The 26,166-nt window shown below is 39.6% G+C and overlaps 1 protein-coding gene across 1 annotated transcript; it reads left to right on the top strand.

Annotated features, from left to right (window-relative positions):
- The first annotated feature begins 2,948 nt into the window (after positions 1 to 2,948).
- Positions 2,949 to 24,818, top strand: LOC119792568 (solute carrier family 25 member 36-A-like). The gene is made up of 7 exons (XM_038299273.1): positions 2,949 to 3,361; positions 6,944 to 7,108; positions 9,331 to 9,408; positions 12,639 to 12,739; positions 19,663 to 19,729; positions 23,838 to 24,127; positions 24,203 to 24,818. The coding sequence occupies exons 1-7, from the start codon at positions 3,321 to 3,323 to the stop codon at positions 24,394 to 24,396; spliced, it is 936 nt and encodes a 311-aa protein (XP_038155201.1). The 5' UTR covers positions 2,949 to 3,320; the 3' UTR covers positions 24,397 to 24,818.
- Positions 24,819 to 26,166: the final 1,348 nt, after the last annotated feature.

The raw sequence follows: 26,166 nt of genomic DNA, 5'->3' as shown, positions 1-26,166 counted from the left end.
AGCAGAGAGGATTATGTAACGACTTTAATGGGAAGCCAACCAAAATCTAACAGAAGGGTTACTGTTAATGAACATTATGAGGGCAGTGGTTAGGAGGTATACTAATCATATTGTTCATCTCTCAGCATGAGGCCTGGTAGCAAAAGGCGAGGTTGTTATAGTTGGATGATTTTAAGTCATGTTAGGTTGGCTGCATATCCACTTTTATACTAGAAGCACAGAGTCATACACCGACTTAGAGATCTGTGCACAATGTCTTTGCAGAGATTTCAATGACAGGTTGTGGGAGGAACCTTCTCATCTTTAAGCTGATACACTGGAAACAACATCTAGAAATAGGAACAAAACTTCTTAAAATAAGTGTATTTATCCTTAATTTGAGTAGTTAAATAAGATGATTTGCCAATGGAATGAGTATTTTTACTCTTAATATATGATAATTAGATAATATGCACTTGAAATAAGACAATGAAATTGTTTTTTCTTATTTAAAATGTAAATTGTCTTGTTCCATTGGCAGAGTGTCTCACTTATTTCCTGAATTCAAGGCAAAATACACTTATTTTAAGAAAACAGGACTTATTTAGATTTAAATTCTTTGCAGTGTAGCATGGACACATCACTTGCTTTGGTTAAAGAAGGACCAGATAGCTCTTATCGTCAATTCAATTCAGTTTATTTCTATAGCGCCAATTCATGACACGTCATCTCAAGGCACTTTCCAGTTCACCAGATCATCCAGAGATTGATTTTAAGTTTACTATCTAAGGAAAACCAGCTGATTGCATCGACTCATTGACTCTTCAGCAATCCCTCACACTAAGCATGCTTGTAGCGACAGTGGGGAGGAAAAACTCCCTTTGAACAGGAAACAGAACCAGGCTCAGTGTGAGCGGCCGACTGGGGTTCAAGGAGACAGAAGCAGACATAAAAAATTTGCTCTCCAACTATACACCTGTAAGATCTTATTTCAACCGTTGCGTATATTAGCTATGATATATGAATCAAGATGCTATGACCAAAAAAATCGATTGACAGATGACTGTTGATATATGATTGGCCGAATTTAGGTGTTTAGGCTGACGTAGAACTAACTGGCCTGCAGAAGATAATGAAAAAAAGATGCAGATTTAAAGACAGGATTTTTTTTAAATAGAAATTTTCTAAATTTCGGGACAATATAGTCTGATAAAGAGTACATTTATATACATGTTTAAGCTACAATAGTTTGACATTTAAATATGATTTCACTACGACTTTGAGGCAGTTTCTAAATCAGCTTTTTACCTGAAGAACATCTCCAGAATGAAAGGACTAATAAGCAGGAGCTAGAAAAACCTTCATGCATTTATCTTTAGGATTGATCACTGCAACACGGTCTTCACAGGTTTGCCTAAAAAGTCCATCAGCTGATCCAGAACGCTGATGTCATGGTTTGAGTTTTCATTGGTCTTATTTCCCTTCTCGTGTTCTAGTTATTTTTGATTGTATTTTAGTTCTTAGATATTTCTTTTTTGCCCTCTTGTGTCAGTCTCTTTTTCTCCTAGCTCCCTTCTTGCCTCCTCTGTTCACACCTGCTCCCAATCTGCTATTTATCCTGGTCTTTGTTTCTCTCTCCCATATATTCTCCTCCTGTTCAGTCACTCTTTGCGGGTTTGTCATCATTTATTTGCCCCCTTCTTGTGAGTATTCCTGTTTTTCAGTTTTTGCGGATTTATTTTTTGGATTTTTGCTTCTGTTGAACTTTTGTTTAATAAAATTTCCAAGAAGCCTCTTAAGCTTCAGTCTGCATTTGGGTCCTCCTGTCAAACTTCCACCCCACCTTGAAAGCTGCTCCCTGTGTTGGTGGTTTATTTGAGATTTGCCTGTGATAAAGTTCTACGGCATGCTGAACATGAGGTTTCCACAATCTGACAGGAGAATAAAACTCATATGGCCTTTAATTTTATAGTTACTCATGCCTTTCAACTGCTTAAAATCATGTGCCGCTGCTTTCCGTTAAATCACGTTACTTCCAGGCAATATGAAAGGCAGAATCAGACAAAATGCTGCTGCAGATTATTACCTAAGCTGAATGGAATCCTATTTTTTGATGGAAAAACTCCAGACCAAGCAACTAAAAAGGAAGATTACGATAACTGTCAATAAAAAGTGTTGCCTAGATGTCTCAAATTTGTAAATCTAGGTCAATACAGTTGATTATGTTTAAGATTTGTATTTGTTTCCTGTCAGCATGTTCATACATTTCATTGATGTTTTATCTGTGAGAATACAAGCTTAAAAATGAAGAATTCCTTTTGCAAAGTTACAGATTTGCAAAAAAAAGGTAAAGCAAGGCAAGTTTATTAGTATAATAGTAGTCCAGATATTTTATTAGAAATAAAACAAATGTTATATTAAATTCAGATGATGGGGTTAACGGCAGTTTTTCTTTGGGTTCCTGTTTATATAGGAGTGAAAGGAAATTAAATGGGAGACAAGAAGTAGAGTCGACAAACCGGAATGAGACTGAAATAATAATTAACATGAGTAAACCAGAGCTTAAAAGTGTTATTAAAAGAAATACTTTGAATCTCATAATTATGACTCTTTTTCTCATAATTATGAGGTTTTATCTTATAATTGACTTTGTAACTCATTATTATGACTTTGAAAGTGGATTCCTTTTTTTCTCCAGCGTGTTATTGTCATAAACTCATCCCCTGGGGAAGCAGTGGGCTGCCATTGTGGGTCCTGCGGGGAGCAGTGTGGGGTTCAGGGTCTTTCTGAATGATTCTTGCAAACTGATCTGATAGCCTCGTTGATCTCTGCTCTTCATAATAAAGGCCGCTATCACGTGAATGAGTAGTGACAGGGCGGGGCTTAGGCAGCCTTCAGCCAATCGCTTCTTTTGTTTTGCGGCTTCTCATTGGTTGACAAACATGGCGCCCCGCCCTCCCACTGAGCACACAGTGAGGCAAAACACGTCAACGTGAGGAGGTCAGACATAGCCAGTCCTCCCCCCTGAACAGGTCCAGCCCTGGAAATAATTTATTACAATACAGAAAAATAAACTAGTTTCCCGTTTTCAGAAGGACGAGACGCTAAAGCTCGTGCTGCGACATCAACCTTTAGCTTCGGAAAGCGGTTAGCTTCCCGAGCTAACGCCAGCTAGCCGGAGTAGCTGTTACCTGCTGTGGATTGTACGCAGCTGACCTCGAACAGAGAGCCGCTTGTTCTGTCGTTAGGGGCGGCTCTGCCCCTTCACCCCCGGCCTGACACCCTCAGCTCCCTCCGTTGCTAAGCGGCGCCCTGCGGACGGTCCCCGAATATGATCTACAATGAGTCAGAGAGATACTTTAGTTCACCTGTTTGCTGGAGGGTGAGTATCATCTAGCCATGTACGCCAGCTAGGCTAAGCTAGTTAGCTCTGTGCTAGCAGCTAAAGGCTAGTTAAAAGCTTCCCAGTATAGCAGCGTTGTTTTTATTTTAGTGGAATAATTTCAGATGTGTAATTTAATGTGGTTAGCTTAAACACCAGCCTGTTAGCTCCGAGCTAACACGGCTGTATTATTTATTATCCAGCGGCACGCGCTGCCACTTCAATGACGGTTATATATGAATGAGATGGTTAGCATGTAGGCACGCCTTCTGTTTTTATCAACCAACTCCTGGGTTTTATAAGCATGTCAGTGAGAGGATAAAACATTAAAATATCTGGGCATGAACAGTTTTTATAATAAACAGCATTTATGAGAAACTCGCCATGAGTTTAAGTATAAATAATAAAACATCTGCATGTTTCTTACCTGGTTAGATTAGTGGCTAATCAGATTTAGCTTCTTTAAAAATGATTTTAAACGCTGCTTTGATCTTCTGTGAGTTAGTTTTGTCTGCAGTCTTTATTTCAGAACTAATGTCATCTCAAGGTTGCTAATAAAAAGCTTAATTAATTAAAGCTGCAACTAAAGATTATTTTGCAAATTAGTTTATTAATCTGTTTATTTTTTAATTATTAATAATCAGATAGCCAAAAGTTCCTAATAGAGGATTTTTTTAGGAAATGGAACTAAAACTTTTCCACTTGAGGAGTTCTGGATAAAGCAGATTTTTTTTATCTTAAATCAAAAATTTTAATGTATATTTTTATATTTTTAATACAATTACTGCTGTAAGTGGATTTCTCTGTCAGCTAAATGCATTTTTTAGAATCTCTAATGCTCCAGTTAATGATTAATCGGTTACTAAATTGGTTGACGATTAGTTCAATAATCGATTAATCTTATTTTTTTAGCCCTAAAATCAGTATATGCAGTTATTTAAGAAGCTGTCATTAAACATGTCCTATGATATAAGCTAATTTGTACATATTTTCTAATGCTTATGGTAAAAAATTATCGATCTCAGGAGACCAGGTTGCATTTAGTGCCTGATCTTTGCAGAAGTTGCTCCCAAACAATAAAAGCTCCCTTAAAACCTTTATCAAAACCCGGCCCCGTGTGAGAAATAAAATGAAAGAAATAAAAAGAGGAGTGGAAGGGATAAAGTGCTGAGCACTGTTTTGCTATCTGTCCTTAAAAGTTTTATTTTAATACTGGGGTAACTAGATGTGGAAAAGTGATAGGCCATATTTAAAATTACCGTATGTTGTTTTTTTCCCCACTTTTAAAAGCTGCATTTAATAAACAAATAATCCTTTGAGAGGTGAGACCTGCACCCATTTGGTACGTGTCAAATAACTCAAACATTAGCTCATCTCCACATGCGCTGACTAGTGAGGCTTCTCGAGTTTTTGCACAGTAGCGGCATTCGGTTCGAGTATCAAACCGGATCCGTGTTGGTCTGCTTGTCGTGGGTTGAAAATTAACCATAATGAGAGAAAGCTGCATGTGACGCTCCTTCCTCTGATCTGGCCCGGCTCCGCCCAGCCCGGTGCAGTCCTGCCTGGATCAGCTCCACCGTGGAGCGCATGTACAGGTGGTTTCTGTGCTCCCTTCCTTTATCAGCCTGCCTGAGATTAGAGCGATCATAATACAGCCGAGTTGCTTCTTGAAATGTTTTCTTACCAGCAGGATATTCACTTTGAAAAAGGAGAATATGCACGAGTATAAATCCGTACTCGTGCATCTGTAGGAAATTAATTAAAAAAAAGTTTTGTAAATGGAAAAAAAAAAGATGCAATCCAGAATTTTAACTTTGAAAAATTTTTTAATAAAAAAGTTTTGGGGTTTTCTTTGCTATTTTTTCCACATTTTATAAAAAAAAACATTATTTAGTTTTTTCTTATCTCTTTTATTTCTGAGTTTTACAAATTGCATTCTTCTTACTTTTCAAAAAAGATCAAACATTTGAAAAACAAAATCAAAACTTGTTAAAAAAGTGTTTTTTAAAAAAATGAAAACGATAAAATGAGGAATTGTCTTGAATAGAACTTGAAAATATGTCAGAAAACATTTTTTATTAAATACGAGAAACAATAAAAAAAAAAAGGTTAAAAAAATATAAATTTAAGAAACCAGCAGCTATTCTCAAAACCTGTTTTTGATGACGTATTTTTTAATGTTTCATTTACAGCTAGTATTTATTTTAGGGCTGCAACTAACGACTATTTTGCAAATCAATTTATTTGCCAATTTTTGGAATTAATCCATTAATAATCGGACAGCCAATATTTTTCTTAAAGATTTATTTACAAAAAAACCCAGGTCAAACTAAATCTTGACTTTTGACAACACTTTATTTAGATAAAATTCAACACATTTAATCAATTGTAAAGCAAGTGACAGTTAAAAATCATCAAACGAGGAGCCTGTTAAACTGTAGTTGTCCTTCGTCTGACACGGTAAATAAAATGTTAAAACCCCACAGCTGAATAAAATCCTCCATGTTCTGTGTGTCTCTGTGGAAGTGAAACTCCAGCCTTATTCTGGCTTTAGCCTCCTCAGACCACGGCATCAAGGTGAGCTCCCTCCTGCAGTCCGTCTCTGCAGGACAATAAACGGCCATCTTTGCTTCACTGATGAATACATTTAAAAGTCGGGCCTTTGGCTTATTTATTCTATTCCGGCAAACTCCTCCTATAAAAAGACCATTTGTAAGACAAAAAAAGAAAAAAATGTCCCAGATGAATTGATAATTTGTCTTTAGTCTTGTGCGTTCCATAAACACGTGGAACACATTTTCAGACAGGCTGCAGAAAGGCCACTGGTTTAAAACACCCCCATTAATAACGGATAAAAACAAGTTTGTGGCGATGGCGCCCTGTGAAATTCTCCATTGGAGATCAGCATATCGTTTTTTGATTAGAGGCTTGTATAAAGTCCTCCACCGGGGGCTTTTCTCCTAACTTTTTCTGTCCAGATGCTGACTGGCCGCTCTGAAGATGTCTTTGGTTTATTTCTTTTGTGCAGCTGTGATAAAGGGCTAAACTCCAAGAGGGTCTGGATAAAGCAGATTGACAGAGGAAAACAAATGTTTATATCTTAAATCCAAAATGTTAATATATAATTTTACTATTTAGGTATAATTCCTGCTCTAAGGGGTTTGATCTGTCAGCTAAAGGCATATTTTAGAGTTTCTATACTCCAATTAATGACTAAATTAGTTGACGATTATTTCAATAATCGATTAACCTGATTAATTTTTTCAGCTCTAATTAATTTTTTTTAAATTTAGAACTTTTGCGACAATAACGGAGGAAAATTCCTTCCATACGTGTGTAGGAAAGCTTTATTAAGTGTTGCTTTTAAAACAGTATGAATAACCATTTTATTATCTTCTATCCTGCTGACCTATCGTGGGTTTTATTTATTTTTAAGTTTGGAAGTAAATTCACTGTAATAAAAGACTAAATCATGCTCTTCTTGCTTTAAGCTAAATATATATATTTTTTAATTAGATGTTAATGTTTATTTAATGTCTTCATTATCCTGCCTTCAGCCTGTGACCTCTGTGTTTCTCCCAGATGTGGGGGCACGGTTGGAGCCATAGTGACGTGTCCGCTGGAAGTGGTAAAGACTCGTCTCCAGTCGTCCTCCATCACCCTCTATGTGTCTGAGGTTCAGATAAATACCGTCAATGGGACCAGCGTGGCCCGCATGTCTCCACCAGGACCCCTGCACTGCCTCAAGTTGGTGCCCCAAGCTTTGCTTTCCTTTCTTGTTCAGAAAAGCAGAAGTTCTTTACCTCCGAACAGTTTGTATCAAGTCACGACTGCAATCATTTATACTTTTATTGGGATTTAATGGGATAGACCAACACAAACTAGAGCAAATAAACCATCATTTTAGGATGATGGGATGCAGAGTTGCATTTAGACCCATATTCTCTACATTTTGTAGAGAATATGCTGGTGAAGGTCATCACCAGGTCATAGTCATCTCAGAAAATGTTAAAAACAATCCACTGGACTTTGTTTCCTAATTTGAAGACGTTTCTCTTCCATCCAGGAAGCTTTTTCAATTCAAAATGTCAGAAATAGCGTTGAGTTCCAGGTTTTATCCAGCAGCCCAACAAAGCCTGGTTTTTGTTCAGAAAGCATGCAAATAGAAACGGGTCCATCCCTTGGAATGGGGCTCGTTTGGCTTCTTTGTTCGCCTTCTTCCTGCTGCTTGTGGTCTGAGCGTAGCATAAGGTAGTAAAATAAAATAGTGCTTGGATCTGTTTTGCTTTCCGAGGACTCTGCTGAAAAAGATTTTATACACCAAAAAGTAAGTTTTTATTTTATGTTTTAGTTCAGCTGTGAAAGGCGTTAAAACCAAGCAGAGGAATAGACTGGATCTAGAGAACAGCCTGGGATCTGCTGTTTTCCACGCTGAGCTATCGGAGCTCATCAAAGTAAAACAATTACAGATCATTGAGGCTGCTTCAAATTCCTAAACTTTCAACTTAAAAGCATTTAAAGATAAAAACTTCACGCACAAGGAGCGGCGTAGCTAAAGGCTTTCTTCCCCAGTTCTGTGCGGGCAAAAGGAACAGTGAGGAACAGCTGATGGTTGGATCTCAGGGCTTTACTGTGGAAATAAGGTACAAATGTAAGAGGGCAGTAATCCAAGAAGAGCCTTGGAAATAAAAGTACACCATTTATTGTTTCTCAGTGACCTTGACAGTGAATCCAGAAATAAGGGATTTTTTATATAATTTGCTTCATGTCAAGTCAGAGGTCCTCTGCTGTTAAGTTGGAGTTAAGTTTATTTTAATTTGGTTTGGTTTCACAGAGGTGTTGACAAAAATATGATTGTCACCAAAGCCAGAAAACCTGAAAAGTTCAATTTAGGTGAAGTTTACGAGAAGATGTTTCTCCTCTCATCCAAGAAGCTTCTTCAGTTCTGACTGATGGTGGGAAGCACTCAGATTAATATACTGTAGGGGGAGCAAAACTTTAGAAAACTTTACGTCCAAATCCCTAATGCTACGTTCACACCTATAGCAGCAAGAGCAGCTAAAAATGCATATGCTGCTTCTTTTCTGATGTACAAGTTTAGTTCTGACGCGCAGCTGAAGCATCTTAGCCTCTCTGGCTGCACGGCTGAAAAGCGGGTCTGATGCGCTTTGGGCGGAGCTACCTTGTCCTTTCTTTGCCTGGAACAATGGCAGCTATATTAGCTGTGATCAGTGGATAAAAAGTAGTTTGAATCTATGTTGAAGTGAGAAAGTCCTCCTGAAAACATGGTCTGTCAGTTCATCCAGATTCAAAGATTATTTCTCTATGGGAGCCGCTCAGACCCCCACATACCAGCGGGGCTCTGTCACTGGGAATCCCATTCAACAGCAGCCCGTGGCCCGGTCGCCTCGTTTTCATGTACATAATCCAAACTGCAGGAACCAAGGAACCAAAGTCGACATGTTTTTCCGGCAGGTTTCTACATTCTAAGTTACTTTAGGCGTTAATAAACTGTTTCAGAGGAGTGATCATAGCGCTCTGCATCAGCAGTGCTGTGTCTGCCAGCTCCCATGTCAACTCTGATTGGTCGATGTGGCGCGTCCAGCAGCTAAAGTTCAATTCTTCAAACTCCAGCAGCTGCTGCTGCGTTTGCAGTGCGTTTGCACCGCTGCTTCAGCTGCTCAAAACGAGCTGCGGGACCTTTTGCTGCGCCGTGATGCACGTCAACCATTGACTTTGCATGTAAACTAGCTGTTCCTGCTGCCTCTGCTGCTTTAGGTGTGAACGTTGCATAAACTAAACCTTTCAAGCTTCACCATGACCTGGACGACTCAGGTTCTTCACAGATAACGGCAGAAAACATCAAAGCAGAGAGTTTAGACCAACATAGTTGTAAGAAAAATGTGTTCAATCTTTAAACTGATGTGATTTGGGGTGAAATAAATGTGTTTTTTGTGTTTTCTAATCAGGTTGATTCTGAAGAAAGAAGGCGCTCGATCTCTCTTCAGAGGCCTGGGGCCGAATTTAGTGGGCGTGGCACCTTCCAGGTGAGCTTTCTCCCTCCTTTATAGAGAACACCTTTAACAACAACATGGATTATTTGACTGTTTAGAAAAGTAGTGATCAAACTGATTAGTTTTTAGTCTTTACAGATGAAGGTCTGATTCAAACAATTAGCTCTGTGCATATATGGAATAAATTCACAGCTTTTATGAAAGATGGATCACTTTATCAACAAAAATCATTGAACTCCTACACACCAAATCCTAATGTACATACGTCACCTTAAATCTTCTGCCTCTATTTATCTGTTTACTACAGTCTGTTGGATTCATGTTAATGTAGATTTAAAGACATTTCAATTAGTGGAAAATATTGCAGGGGGGAATATAAGTAATTAACCAAAACTTTGCGACCCCCATGCAGTACCTCTGCGGACCCCCTAGGGGTCACAGACCCCCTGTTGAAGACCTCTGCTTTAAAACAATGAAATGAAAACATTCAAATGTATATTTCCCCTTTTGCAAATGACGTGCGTCATATCAATTTCGTTTTTACCTTCTTTGTTTTTAAAGCCAGAATGCATCCAAGCATCTGACTTGAAATGTGATGGAGCCGCGAGGCGAATTTACATAGCGTCCTCCATGTTTTATTTCATATGACTCTTCGCAGTATCCTGCAGCCGGAAATGCTTGTGACACAAGGCAGCGGGCGTCAACACATCCGCAGCGACATCTGCTGGACTGGAAGTTGTATTGCGCCAACCATTCATGTATTTAATTTGTTCTTTTTTTTTTTTTTTTTTTTTTTCGATGCAGTAGATCACAAAAATTAGAATCGCGATGCATTGTCATGGCGATTATTTTGCACACCCTTAATATATGTGAACGTGCCATACATACCCCATGCAAATATTCCTCCTTTCGGCACCTTCTTTTGACAAGTTAAATTTCTCCGCTGTGAGATCAATAAAGTCTCTTATCTTAATTACATTATTTATGGAGACCTGGATGGATATCTGCTTGCACCAGTACATGTGAACTGAGTGGAGCGCCGTGCAGTTCCCGCTTCCCGCTCAGGAGGATGTTTGCTCATTCGCTCCGCCGCTCAAAGTTGCACCAGGAAGCCCCGCTCAAAATCCACTCCGCGCTCACCTTAATTTTCCTGCCGCTTCGGCAAAATCGCTCCACACTCGCTCACATACGGCGTCTGATTTAATGACCGATACATTTGTTGTGAGCGCAGCGGAGCGAACTCCTCGCTCTGGTCTTTGAGCTCAGTCATCCTGTCCCATTTGCAGAAAAACTGCCCCAAAGCATGATGTCCCCACCACCATGCTTCACAGTAGGCTTGATGTTCTTGGGACATAACGCAGCGTTTTTTCCTCCTTCAAACACCCCAGGTTTGTTCCAGAAAGTTCTGACCACATCATCCATCTGTTCTCCGGCAAACTTCAGATGAGTCTGGACCTGTTCCGTCATATCAGAGGCCCCCGCCTGGCCCCGCAGGATGCGAGTCCCTCTGGGCTTGGTGTGTTACTGATGGCAGCCTTCGTTCCTCCGGTCATTCATCCGGTTCCTGGTTGTAGTTCTGGGATTTCTGCTCAAAGTTCTCATGATCATTTTGATCCCACAGGATGAGATCTAACATGGGGCCCCAGATGGAGGGAGATGCTCTTGTATGTAGGGATGCACGATATAATCGGCCCCCTATCGGTATCGGCCTTAAAACTGAATATCGGACATTGGCCACCCCACCGATATTTAACCCGATATTTGATCAGCTTCTGGGTTTCTAAAGTCTAAAAAAATATATATACTACTTCTTCTTCTTCCTCAAAAATATCTTTTTTACAGACTTAAAAACTTCTAAAGACGAGGGAAAAAATATTGATCCATTAAAATATCCCAATATCTTCCTATGCTGATATATTGCCATTTAAAAACACCATATCAATCTCTTTTACTAATGAAATATTGCTATATGTCATCGTTATGCTACGAAATCCCCCGAAAATTCATGAAATGTTGCCATATTTTTATATGTTGATATATTGACGCGGTATCGATCTATTTTACTAACAAAATCTCACAAGAATTTGCAAAATATCACGAGAGTTTGTAACAGAACGATGAAATTTCACGAGATTTTGAAAGTAAAATAGATCGATACCGCGTTTTTAAAAATCAATTTGATATCAGCATATGAAAATATATTTGAGTATATTATTTTTCAAAGTGTCAGAAATGGATAACAAAACTGCTATTTTCAATGACTACTTATTTCTGTCCAGCTTTAACATCGGTATCGATATCGGTTATCGGCTACATGAGTTTTAAAATATCGGCATATCTGATATCGGCCAAAATCCCAATATCGTGCATCCCTATTTGTATGTCTCCCATTTTCTGCCATTAGTCCCACCAACCTTCTTCCTGGGACTCAGGGAAGCGAGCCTCAGCTTGATCCGCGGTTTTCCGCTTGGTCTTAGTGCTCAACGAATGTCTGTGTACTGTAGCGTAAATTTGCTTTTGGACAATAAAACGTGGACCAACAGACGTTTGAAAAGAGGGACAAAATGAAATCCATGCTCACCCTAATATTAATCACTGTCAGTTCGAAGCGGTTTGTTTAACTAACGTAGACGAGGAGCACCTTGATCAGGTGCAACTCGGGACGTTCCTTAGAAACATGGAAGCATCAGGGCCGCGCCGTCGTTAGCTCACGGCTTTCTCAGCAGTTTGAGCTTCGGAGACGCTGCAACAACAGCCGGAGTGTGATTAGGAAGCTGAGAGGCTCCCCGTTGAGAGGAGGAAGGCGAGGACTAATGGCGGCGGGCTGCTGCCGAGGCGAGCAGGTGCTGCTGCTCAGAGTTTCTGGAGTGTTTAGTTAAATCAAACACAAATTGTGCCGTCGCAGCATAAAAGCTAAAGAGACGCTGCTAACGGAGTTACGGTGTGACGGATGAGCTCAGGCAGCCTGGGTGCTGAAACAGAACAAACACTTATAGATAATTAGATGTTTAAACATGATCATAATTAGTTATTTAACAGACTAAATGCATCCATTAAACCGAACCCGCTGCACTTTACTTTCTGAATGCCGTGTTTGTCTGAAGAGGCTGAATTTTGCTGTAAAATTATTTGTGCCTTCAGCATTTCGCCTAATAAATGTTTCAAGCTCATTAAACGAGAGGCTGAGTGTTTAATTAAGAGGCTGTAGCTAAAACAACCCAACAGCGTGGCTCATTTAATCCCTTGTTTTTTTTCCCTAACAGGGCTATCTACTTCGCCGCTTATTCCACCGCCAAAGAGAAGCTGAACGGCGTCCTGGAACCGGACTCCACGCAGGTGCACATGCTGTCGGCTGGGATGGCAGGTAACCATGAGATCAACCTGACAGAAGCAGCTTTGTTTTCAGTTGCTTTTAGTTACTTTGGTGCCATAAGTTCAGGTTTGAGAGAAAACCGGAGAAAACCGGACTGTAGAAGGAGCCGCATTGTTCCAACCAGCCAGCAGAGAAAATAATCCCACTTTCTCCAACTTGGAAAGTAACAATGAGCATCATTATTTTTGCTTTTCTAAATTAACATTTGTTTTTAAATCTTCTGTATTTTGTGCAGATTTTATATTTTCCATTTTATTTTACAAATGTTATTTTTCCAATATTTTTTTTTTCCAAATTACTTTATAATTATAATTTTTTTAAATTGAGTTTTACGAATTTCATTCTTCTCATATTGCTTTTCAAAGATCCCAATCTCTTCGCTTCGATCCAAACGCTCGTTCCTGACCAATGAAAACATTGCTGCTAACGTTCATGCTGACCAATAGAAATGCTTCTTTGCTCCAGAGGAAGCCCCGCCCCCTGGAAGTAAAGAAAATGTGATCTGATAAATGCAATTTGAACAGAAAAAAAGAGTTAATTTATAAAAATAGAAATATAAACAAATATTGAAAATAAAAGAATAGCAAAATTAAGATATAAAATACTTAAAAATAGACCAATATTGAAAATCTGCTCTTAGTTTGCAATTAAAACCTTTTTTTAATCTATTATTTCTGGATTATCTTCAGGAATTTTTGTTTCTTCAAACTTTAATTTACAAAATATGTTTTTGCTTTCAACAATAATGTAACAAAATCCACTCCATAAAAAAAAAAGTTTGATGTATTACTAACAGGCCTTATATAGTTGAACACCCCTAAATAAAACGATACACATCAGCAACTGGGGCTGTACAGGAAAATGGAGAGAGGAAAAAACGATGTTAAAATATAATATTCAGTCTGTGTTCAGATAACGGCGTCGTTTTCCGAGATTAAAATTAAAAGTTTCTGATACTGTTTGACTCAAATCCAGTCTGGCTAAAACTGAAAACTGATCCGTCTGTAGATTCTACGTCCATAATATGGATTAAATGTCCCAGTCGACTTTAAAAGAGCGGCTTGGATTTAAATCATTTTTCTTTTCAGAAAGAAACGGCTTCCAGGCAGTCTTTCTGCCTTTAAACGCTTTATTTTATTAACCAGACAGGAACCAAAAACGTACCTAGAAGGAAGGATACTTATCAGAAAGAAAACGCCAATTAAATATTATATTAAATAATTGAAAGTCAGATATTAGATAAAAAAAAAATAATTTCAAATGGTGCAATAACTAGTTAAATGCCTTTTTAATAAAAATAAATATGTTTAAAATAAATATAATTAGTTCACTTCTGTAAATGAATAGGGAATCATTTAGGTAAATATGTATTTTTAGTGGATCGTATTAGGACCAGGCAAGAGATTATTATTTTTTTTATTATTTCGTGAATAAAGTAATAAATTCAGGGGAATAAAGTAATAAAATTACAAGAATAAAGTCGTAAAATTATGAAAATAAAGGCGTTACATTAGAATAAAGCTTCAACGAGAATAAAGTCGTAAAATTGCGAGAATAAAGTCATAAAATTACGAGTATAAAGTCATAAAATTACGAGAATAGTCGTAAAATTATGAAAATAAAGGCGTTACATTAGAATAAAGCTTCAACGAGAATAAAGGTGTAAAATTGCGAGAATAAAGGTATAAAATTGCGAGAATAAAGGCGTAAAATTGCGAGAATAAAGTCACAAAGACAATAGTCACGAAAATTACGAAAAACAAGTTTTATTTTTGACAAATCAGGAAATCTTTTAGCAGCAGCATCAAACTGGGCAGGATGTCAAAGTGGACTCTGGTTGCTGATTGGTGGAGCTGGTCGGCCGTCATCTGATGGGCGGAGCTCCAAGCTTTCTTTATGAATCGGCTTGTTGTCTGATGACTTCATTCTTGTTGTTTTGCAACTTTATCGTTAATTCTCGTAAATGTACGACTTTATTCTCATAATGTTATGTCGTTATTCTTGTAATATTATGACTTTATTCTCATATTTAAATAAAATAACTCTCTAGCCTGGCCCTAATACATCGTAGCATTTAATTGTTTTGTGTGACTTTGTGAAATGTTTGGGAATCCCTGCTGTAGAATAGAGAAGCAGCGGCCCTGATCACAGTGATGGAAAGGATTTAGGTTCAATATTCTGCCTCATGATAAATATACAATACTTTAAATTGTACCTTTACATAGAATACCTCAAAGATGCATTGAGGTTGTCAAACCTTTTGCAAACATCTGCTTTTGCTAAAATCTCAGTTGGATGCTATAAAGCAGCGGTGCCATTTGTAGATTCCTCCTCTGAGGGACTGATCACTCTGGAAACGTTAAACCAAGCCAAAACGGATCAGACAGTCGAGCCGCCACAGCTTTGAGGGTCTGTGGTATCTGAGGAGACTGCAGTCCTCTACCGAATGCCGTTAGCCGACCGTAACTTTGGCCTTTTAAAGCTCTAGGTTGGCATGTGTCAGCGGGCATAACTTCACTTCCACTCCACACATTCCTCAGTGTTGGCGCCGTTAGGCTGAGCTGGATGGACTGTCAACAAATTAAAGCACCAGCTCCTGTCATGGAGCGCTGTTACAGATAAAGGCTCCTTCCTCCACCTGCTCACCTCATACTTTACTTGCTGTGAAGCCCCCTCGCTGCTGAACTAGCTCCCCTTCATGGCGCTGCTGGGTATAACTGCACCCTCCCCTTTGCGATGGCCTTCCCTCGCACAACCAGAACGATAAGCTGTCATCACCATGGTAACAGTCAAAGCTCTGGCAGCGACTGCAACAAACGCTTATTAATTTATTTATTTCGGCCATGCAGGTGGTAAGCGCACACAACCCATGTATGAAGGCCTTAGTCCTCGACTCGGGCGACCTGGGTTTGAATCCAGCCTGTGGTCCTTTGCCGCATATCTCTAGCCTCGTGAGACCATCCTGATCTCGCGAGCTTTCAAGGTTTCAGATCAGTCTGGAGACTCTCCGTTAAAGAAAATGTGGAGCCGTTCACCAAACGAACGTCCAATCAGCGTTGGCTTTGAGGCGGGTTGAGGTGTGACTCAACGAGAAGCGCGACAGTTCAGTCTAAAGAACATGGCGGCTTCAGCCGATGAAACTAGCGTTAGCGTGGCTATCGAGCAAGTTTTATCGGAATTACAGAATATTTCTTTACTGAAAGAAGAGCAAAACACTGCTCTGGAGGCTTTTCCCAGAGGAAAATATGTTTTTGCTCTTCTCCCGACTGGTTTCGGCAAGACTTTGATCTATCAATTGGCTCCTCTTCGTCGTTGCTCTGTTAGTACGTCATATGCTTCGTTGATCTGATTGGTTTATTTGGCCCGTCTATCCCCAACATAGGCCAATCAGCTAACCAGTATTTTCGCCCCTTCCCAAAATTACTTCAACGGAAGGTTTCCAGATGGATATGCGGAGCAAATCCATCTAGCGGAGTTGAACCCCCTTTCGTGTCAGCCTGTTGAAAAAAAACGAGCCCCTAGTGCTGTAAAAAAACTCAAAAAGAAATGTATTTCGTTCATTTTATAGGGACAGAAAACTGACAGAGACAAACCGTTATACAGAAGTCTGATGTTTGAATCATAGGCTATGTTCGAACGTCCGCCCTAACCCCTAAATCCCTCCATCACTATATACTATATACTCTATAGTGAACTCGGTTAACTGACCGGTCAGACAGATGATCACTACTTTTCACTCCCCGTTGGTCACGTAACTCCGCCTCCCCACATGGTGCATATGCCATCTTTGTTATCAGTGGCCGCTGTCGGGTAGTAACAATGCTCTGCTATGACAACGAATGCAACAATGCTTTGCTAAGAGAGCTCTTGCAAAGCATTCTGGGATATATCTGCTTGTCACTACGATCACTACGTTTCAGGGTGAATTGTGGGAATTTCCGAGTTCACTACTTTTTCATCCACTAGATGTCCGAACACTCATCTAAAATGAGGTAACCACTATATAGTGATTAGGACGGACATTCAGACACAGCCATAGAGTTTAAACTAGCGGTTAATCCACGGCACCAGGCTAATTCGCCCTAGATGCATTTATAAATCAAAGTTAGAATTACAATTCAGTAGCATAGCAAAGCGGCGTAAGCTGTTCTACAAGACTCCAACGTTAAAAACGTAGCCGTAGCTACCACTGAGGACCGGGAGGTCTGGACCTCAGTATTTTTTTTCTCCTGTTAGCTCCGGCACACTGCCCACATTATGTTAGAAAAGCTAACAGTAAACTAGCTCCACAGGGGATCAGTCGGGGAAAGAAGCATTTAAATAGACAGTCAGTATTCATGTCAAAGGATGAAAGAGAGCACAGTAAGAGCTGAGCCTATAGGAGAGAAACAGAATTAAGCACTGAAAAACAGACATAACTTTACCATCTTCAATCTAAGGGTTTGATGAAAGCAGCACAGCTGATACTTTTACCTCTAGGATGATGTCAGTTAAACTGGAACAGACCAGATGAAGCTGCTATGATGGGAAAAAAAAAAAGAGAGCATTAGGTTAGAAGTTGAATGATGAAAAGTTGTCTCCATGTCCTCCAGCAGCCTAAGCCTATAGTAGCATAGAGGTATAGCTGGTTCCACAGGAGAGGAGCCTGATAACTAAAAGATCTGCCTCCCATTCTAGTTTTAGAAATTCTAGGAACCACTAGTAAACCTGCAGATTGAGAGCGAAGTGCTCTGTTAGGAACATAAGGAACAATCAGATCTCTGATATCAGATGGAGCTTGGCCATTTAAGGCTTTATATGTGAGAAGGAGGATTTTAAATTCTATTGTTTAAATGTTAGATAGCACTAGGGCTGCAACAACGAATCGATAAAATCGATAAAAATCGACTTTTAAAAGCGTTGGCAACGAATTTCATCATCGATTAGTTGTGTCGCGCGATTATTGCGTCATCCGCTGCGCCGTCATCACTGCCTCTTGACTGAAAGAGGAAGGAAAAAAAATACGGCAGAGCGAGTCAGCGCCGCAGGAGCAGTGTTGCCAACTCCGCGACTTTTCAGACCCCTCCAGCGACTATTTTTCAAAAAAGCGACTAGCGACAAATCTGGCGACTTTTTTCGGTGTCACTGGTGGCTTTTGGAGACTCTTACGTGAAAGCATGTATCATTCCTACTCTGCCGTGGGGCGCCTCCCCCACCCCAACCGCGTTTTCCGGCAGGAGTCCCTCTCAGTCAAAGCCTCAGCGTCCAGACTGCAAATGAAGCGCGCATGCACCGGGATTGACGGCGCAAATTGATCACAATAATTAAAATAGCCTGCGCTTTGTAAAGTGAAAAAAGTGATAACATGCAACTTTTTTCAAAAGAAATTAACATGGCACGGAACCACCATGTTTGTTTGGTTTTAAAGTGGGGAAACGTTACGTTAGTTTCTCAGGTAGCTCATCTGATGCTTTCCTTATCTTGTTAGTAGGTTACAGACAGTGATAAGGTTGGCTACTTATTTTACTTTTCATTTCATTTGAATTAGCTTAAGCAGCGTTTACATTTACTTTATAAAGAAATTAACTTGCAAATTATGAGGGCAAGGCTTTTAAAGTTTAAATCTTCTGGCAAAGATAAAGTAAAGATGATCCTGCAATTTATAGAAGTAAAGCAGAATAAAATCCAGCAAGATCAGTAATATGTCAATTAATTATATGCCACATTCCCATGTAAAGATCTGTCTTTGGAGGATGTGTTTTTTAGCACCCCTAGTTCTCTCATTTTTATTCCAAATACAATTTATAATTTGAATCACAGGGCTATTTTTATCTCTATGGTTCAGTATTTTCTCAAGTAGCAACTTTAACTGCTGTACTTTCCTGTCTTAAAAGGCAGAACTCTTCTAGTCTAAAAAAACTCATTTGTTGAAATGGGGGGGCCTATTGTTTGAACCCCTTAGAGGCTTTTAAAAACAAAAATGTCTTTTTTTGCGCTTTATGAAACAAAGTACCCTATATTTTGTGGATGTACATCTACATTTCTCATGTAAGTTTGCGTAGTTTTAACACAAACATTTATTTTTCATATTGCACCAGTACAGTTAATGAGCAACCTGTACTTGTGTGCTTGTTTGTTCTGTCTATAATGTTTATTTTGGAATAAAGAGGTTAATATAAAAAATATTTTTTGTCCGATTCATCGATTAATCGAAAAAATAATCGTCCGATTCATCGATTTTTAAAATAATCGTTAGTTGCAGCCCTAGATAGCACTAAAAAGTTTTCTTAAATTATAACTTGTAATGTTCATCTGTCCCTGATGCTTTCTTCTGAGGTCTGTTTGAAGGTGATGGGTTCTACCAGGGGGTATTTTTTTTGGGGGGGGGGGGGGTTGAATCCTTCTGTGTAAATGTGGGGGAGTGGGAGACAAATGGTTGCATGCCGGTCATGTTGCTACACACTAGCCTGTGTCTGTTTTAGGCTTTTACCCTACCGTAGCTCTCCTCTCGCAAGGGCATGAGACCCCCACACCACCAGGGGTCTCTAGCTGCATCTGTCAGGAGTTACTTGGGTCTGCGTGAGTACTCACCACAGATCTGTGCCTCTTTCTGCTTCCTGTTTCTGTCCTCTTCTCTTACTATACTCTTTTCCTTCGATCTGTTGAAGCTGTTAGAGATAAATAAAGCCTCCCTGTTACACCCCCCACCGTCCATTTCTTCTGTCAGATGCCTTTATGGACTTTTAGATTCATGTTCTTATAAAACAAATTTTTTAGCGATTTATTGTCTTACCGACTTGAACCTAAGAACTTAGACACATTGCTGTGATGTTACAGTACAGTTAGATGTCACTGACTGCACATTTAAATAAAGCTTATTACGTTTTGGAAGTTTCTGGATGTGTAATCTTCTCCTTCCTTTCCCCTCCCTTTAGGTTTCACCGCCATCACAGCTACAAATCCAATATGGCTCATAAAGACGCGCCTACAGTTGGATGCAAGGTAAATATTACACTTGGATGGCAGATTTAGAAACTGCAGGATGGTTCTGGTGGGAACAACACCACCAGCTGCTTTGGGAGCTGTTTTTCACGGAATGCTAAATAGTTTAAGCTTTGCAGATCCATGTTTGGGACAGAGCTAAGATGTCCTCTGTTCAACTTGCAAAGGCTACAAAAGGAAAAGTCCTTTTCTCTTCTGCTTTAATTTTAATTCAATTCAGATTATATATATATATATATATACACAAAAACAGGCTCTAACCAGAGTAGAAAAAGAAGTGGGAGGCCGCGTTGCACAACTGAGCAAGAAAATAAGTACATTAGAATCTCTAGTTTAAGAAACAGACGCCTCACAGGTCCCCAACTGGCATCTTCATTAAATAGTACCCGCAGTAGCCTGTTTGTGCTGTCCTCTGAAGGGAGTAGTACACACCGTTGTAGGAAATCTTCAATTTCTAAGCAATTTCTCGCATGGAATAGCCTTCATTTCTAAGAACAAGAATAGACTTTCGAGTTTCAGATGAAAGTTCTCTTTTTCTGGCCATTTTGAGCGTTTAATCGACCCCACAAATGTGATGCTCCAGAAACTCAATCTGCTCAAAGGAAGGTCAGTTATGTAGCTTCTGTAACGAGCTAAACTGTTTTCAGATGTGTGAACATGAGGGTTTTCTAATCATCAATTAGCCTTCTGAGCCAATGAGCAAACACATTGTACCATTAGAACACTGGAGTTATAGTTGCTGGAAATGGGCCTCTATACACCTATGGAGATATTGCAACAAAAACTAGACATTTGCAGCTAGAATAGTGATTTACCACATTAGCAATGTATAGAGTGTATTTCTTTAAAGTTAAGACTAGTTTAAAGTTATCTTTATTGAAAAGTACAGTGCTTTTCCTTCAAAAATAAGGACATTTCAATGTGACCCCAAACTTTTGAACCGTAGGGTGTATACAGGTGCTGGTCATAAAATTAGAATATCATGAAAAAGTAGATTGATTTCAGTAATTCCATTTAAAAAGTGAAACTTGTATATTATATTCATACATTACATACAAACTCATATATTTCAGATGTTTATTTTGTTTAATTTTGATGATTACAAATGACAACAAATGAAAATCTCAAATTCATCATATCAGAAAATTAGAATATTACTGAAGACCAATAAAAACAAAGGATTTATAGAAATGTTGGCCAACTGAAAAGTATGAACATGAAAAGTATGAGCATGTACAGCACTCAGTATTTAGTTGGGCCTCCTTTGGCCTGTATTACTGCAGCAATGCGGCGTGGCATGGAGTCGATCAGTCTGTGGCACTGCTCAGGTGTTATGATAGCCCAGGTTGCCCTAATAGTGGCTTTTAGCTCTTCTGAATTGTTGGGTCTGGTGTATTGCATCTTCTTCTTCACAATACCCCATAGATTTTCTATGGGGTTAAGGTCAGGAGAGTTTGCTGGCCAATTAAGAACAGGGATACCATGGTCCTTCAACCAGGTACTGGTAGCTTTGGCACTGTGTGCAGGTGCCAAGTCCTGTTGGAAAATGAAATCTGCATCTCCAAAAAGTTGGTCAGCTGCAGGAAGCATGAAGTGCTCTAAAACTTCCTGGTATGTGGCTGCGTTGACCCTGGACCTCAGAAAACACAATGGACCAACACCAGCAGATGACATGGCACCCCAAACCATCACTGACTGTGGAAACTTTACACTGGACTTCAAGCAACGTGGATGAAGTGCCTCTCTTCTTTTCCTCCAGACTCTGGGACCTTGATTTCCAAAGGAAATGCAAAATTTACTTTCATCAGAGAACATGACTTTGGACCACTCACCAGCAGTCCAGTCCTGTTTCTCTTTAGACGCTTCTGACGCTGTCTGTGGTTCAAGAGTGGCTTGACACAAGGAATGCGACAGCAGAAACCCATGTCTTTCATACGTCTGTGTGTGGTGGTTCTTGAAGCACTCACTCCAGCTGCAGTCCACTCTTTGTGAATCTCCCCCACATTTTTGAATGGGTTTTGTTTCACAATCCTCTCCAGGGTGCGGTTATCTCTCTTGCTTGTACACTTTTTTCGACCACATCTTTTCCTTCCCTTCGCCTCTCTATTAATGTGCTTGGACACTGAGCTCTGTGAACAGCCAGCCTCTTTAGCGATGACCTTTTGTGTCTTGCCCTCCTTGTGCAAGGTGTCGATGGTCGTCTTTTGGACAACTGTCAAGTCAGCAGTCTTCCCCATGATTGTGTAGCCTATAGAACTAGACTGAAAGACCATTTAAAGGCTTTTGCAGGTGGTTTGAGTTAATTAGCTGATTAGAGTGTGGCACCAGGGGCCATCAATTTTGAACCTTTTCACAATATTCTAATTTTCTGATATGATGAATTTGAGATTTTCATTTGTTGTCATTTGTAATCATCAAAATTAAACAAAATAAACATCTGAAATATATGAGTTTGTATGTAATGTATGAATATAATATACAAGTTTCACTTTTTAAATGGAATTACTGAAATCAATCAACTTTTTCATGATATTCTAATTTTATGACCAGCACCTGTATATGTATATATATCTCAAGTTTCCGACTGTTAACTGCAGGCCGTTCTATCTGCCCAGAGCGTTCAGTGCGGTTAGCATCACTGCTGTTTTTGTGCCCCCTAGCGCTAACACTAAAGAGGCCATGAAGACTCTATACCAGACTATCTCTGAGCTCCAGTCTGCACACAGAGGCTGTTTTTATCATTGCTGGGGATTTTACCAAGAAGAAAGTTCTCCCTCATTTTTACCAACATGTGGACTTTGCAACTCGGGGTGAAAACACTTTAGACCTGGTTTACTCTGACATCAAAGATGCATTCAGAGCAGCTCCCACCTCTGGTCATCAGACCCATCTGACCTATCTGTCATGCTTATCCCTGCATACAAGCCGCAGCTGATCAGCGCTAAACCGACAGTTAAAGAGGTCAGAGTGTGGTCTGAGGGCGCCATGGAGACACTACAAGACTGTGTTGAATTCTCTGACTGGAACATCTTCAAGGCTGCAGCAACATATGATAACTTATTAAATATTGATGAGTATGCCATGACTGTGTCAGCCTACATCAACAAATGCATGGAGGACGTCAGCCTCAAAAGGAACATCACCACCCTGGATAAATAGAGAGGTTCAGAAATCGCTAAAAGCACCGAACTCAGCTTTCAAGTCTGGTGATAAAGAGGAACTAAGAACAGCGTGTGGCAACTTAAACCATCAGATCAGAGAAGCAGAACCACAGCCAGAAGATCCAGGATCTTTTCCACGACGACGGCAACACCATGAGGATGTGGAAAGGCATTCGGATGATCACTGATCACAGTAAAAAGGGCAGAAATAAATAGAGCGAAGAAATAACTAGGGTAAAAAAATATAAAAGAAGAATACAACGGACAAAAATATTATAACATACGCATAAATAAATACTTAAAAATATAAGTAATTAAAAAATAAAGTTGAAGATTATAAAGGACAAAAAAATAAATACCGTAAATATTACAAAGGGAAATAAATAAAGAAGCTAATTAAAAGAGTTATATACATTTATGTCTCACTGTATAATTTAATTTCTACTTACATTTATTTGTTTATTGTGTTTTTGGTGGCAGTTAATTGTATGCTTATTTATTTATTGAGCATTTATTTATTTTTAATTATGGCAGAGTTGGTCCTCCATACTTCTCAGCTTGTTTTGGGAGAGAAAAAAAATGCAGACTCATTAGAGCAACGAAATTTTATCTAAAGTTTAACAATCTGCCAACATAAATGTGTTTTTTTTCCTAAATCTAATCTGGACTGAAGGTTTCTTAAAAGGCCGTCGTAGACTGACTGCAGTTTGAGGGATCTGTTTCCAATAAAATTTCTTTTTTGTGTAAACAAAATGAAAATTAAATCTGTCTAAAGTCTAAAAGTTTGGCTTCATGTCAGGAGGAAACGACTCCTGCGGCTCATCTTCTCCATGTCGCCTCCCACCGGTTTTTCACTCGTCTCCGTTTATGCCGATCTGAACCCTCTGGGTGTTTCTTCCTCGTCTCACTGCCTCTAATTCTCCCGTTTGTGTTTTTTCCGTTTTCAGGAACCGAGGGGAGCGAAGGATGAGCGCGTTGGATTGCGTCCGTCGTGTTTATAAAGCGGACGGCCTGCGGGGCTTCTATAGGGGAATGTCTGCGTCCTACGCCGGCATCTCAGAGACTGTGATCCACTTTGTTATCTATGAAAACATTAAGCGGCGCCTCCTGGTGGCCAAAACGCCACAGAACATGGAGGAGGAAGAGGATGCATCAAAAGACGCTTGGGACTTTTTCGGGATGATGCTCGCCGCCGCCACTTCTAAGACTTGTGCCACATCTATTGCTTATCCTCATGGTGAGAGTCAGAGATGTTTTAGCCACTTGAATAAACGCCAAAGGTTGTTTTTAACGTTGCATTTTCCATTTGCAGAGGTAATCCGCACCAGGCTACGAGAGGAGGGCACCAAGTATTGCTCCTTTTTCCAGACTCTAACCACAGTTCCCAGAGAGGAGGGCTACCGGGCCCTGTACCGCGGCCTCACCACCCACCTGGTACGCCAGATCCCCAACACCGCCATCATGATGTGCACCTATGAGCTGGTGGTCTACCTCCTGAACGGTTAAAAGCCTGCCGCCGATTAGAGAAGAGAAGAACACGGGATCACCCGCACACCAGTTAGCACCGCTAACAATCCGCTGGATGGGAATGGGAAGAGACGGCGCCTCAGGCTCATTAGCAAGGCCAAAGGAATCGGCAGGAGGAAGCTCCTCTTCATCATGGATCAGTTTGCATTTCCGTTCTGCCCTTTTTTTTCTCTGCTAATTCAGTTTAGAGTTCAGAAGGAAGAATCGGGTTTACCTACGAGTCGTTGGGATCTCCTGTAAAGGCGTCCTAACGAGTCTTTAATCGCGTTAGCGTATCCTAACACTGAAACCATGGAAAAAACCTTTGTTTTTACTACAGTTACTCATCAGCATTCAGGATTATTTTTAAATAAAAACACGTGTGGCACAGTTATTGGTAATGATTTACGCAACCCCCCCCCCCAAACAGAAAAATAAAAATCTCGGATCCTATGGAGGCGAAACAAGCCCACGACATCATACATCCTCTTTCATGCTTTTACAAAATTCCTCCTTTTTTATTTCATACCGAACTGAAATGACTGTTTTAGGCTATGGAGTGAGTTTTGTCCCATTATTGTTTTTCTGTGGGGGGGGGTAGCCTCGTGAGACCATCCTGATCAAGATTTCACTCGCTAATCAGTCTGGAGACTCTCCGTTAAAGAAAATTTGGAGCCGTTCACCAAACGAACGTCCAATAAGCGTTGGCTTTGAGGCGGGTTGAGGTGTGACGCAACGAGAAGCGCGACAGTTCAGTCTAAAGAACATGGCGGCTTCAGCCGATGAAACTAGCGTTAGCGTGGCTATCGAGCAAGTTTTATCGGAATTACAGAGTATTTCTTCACTGAAAGAAGAGCAAAAGACTGCTCTGGAGGCTTTTCTCAGAGGAAAAGATGCTTTTGCTCTTCCTGTTGAGTGAGGAGCAAAGACACATTTCTATTGGTCTACTGGCCGTTAGCAGCAGCGCTTTTATTGGTCCAAAGCGAGTGTTTGGATTGTTGGATTAGGCTTGAAGAGAATATGATCATATAAATGCAATTTACATAAAAAGACATTCGTAAAAATCAATTTGAAAAAAAGTAACATTTGACAATATAAAAGCTTTTGATGTTTGCTAATTTTTTTTTTTTTTGGCAAACATCAAAGTTTCTCTCAAAAATTTTATATGGTCAGTATGTTTTTTCAAAGTTTATTTTTTGCATTATGTGTTTTAAATTCCATTAATATTTTTTTTTTTATTGTTATAATAATGGAACAAAATTCACTCCATATTAGGGTTGTCACGATACTAAACTTTTCAACTCGATACCGATACTAAGGAAAATATTCGATACTCGATACCATTTTCGATACCACAAGGATAAAAACAAAGACTCCAAAATTCTACAGAAATATCTTCATTAATAAATAAAATACAATAAATAAACACAATAAAGGTTGTATGCTGTGCACAATATTAAGCAAGCTTGATAAAAAACTTATAAAATTAAAATTAAGTGTTCCTTCCTTGGCTATGCTTTGCACACATAACAATGACACTAGCCAAACCGGTTAAGAAACAAAAATAATTCTCAGCAGCTGCACCTCTTACAAAAAAAAAGTCTGAAACTGAAAAGTGCGTAGAATTATTCAATCACACAGTGTTCTAAAAGTGCATTTTCCTCTATTCTGCACTTTAGATGAATGACTGCTTAGGTGCCACTGGTGGTGGCACTGTATCGTTACTTTTAAAAACGAGTATTGTATCCGGATACAACGTTTCAGTATCGA

Source organism: Cyprinodon tularosa, unplaced genomic scaffold (genome assembly GCF_016077235.1).
Source record: "Cyprinodon tularosa strain WSP-4 unplaced genomic scaffold, ASM1607723v1 ctg421, whole genome shotgun sequence".
Taxonomy (NCBI): Eukaryota; Metazoa; Chordata; class Actinopteri; order Cyprinodontiformes; family Cyprinodontidae; genus Cyprinodon; species Cyprinodon tularosa.
The sequence above is the reverse complement of the archived record's forward strand: the minus strand, read 5'-3'. Positions and strand labels throughout refer to the sequence as shown.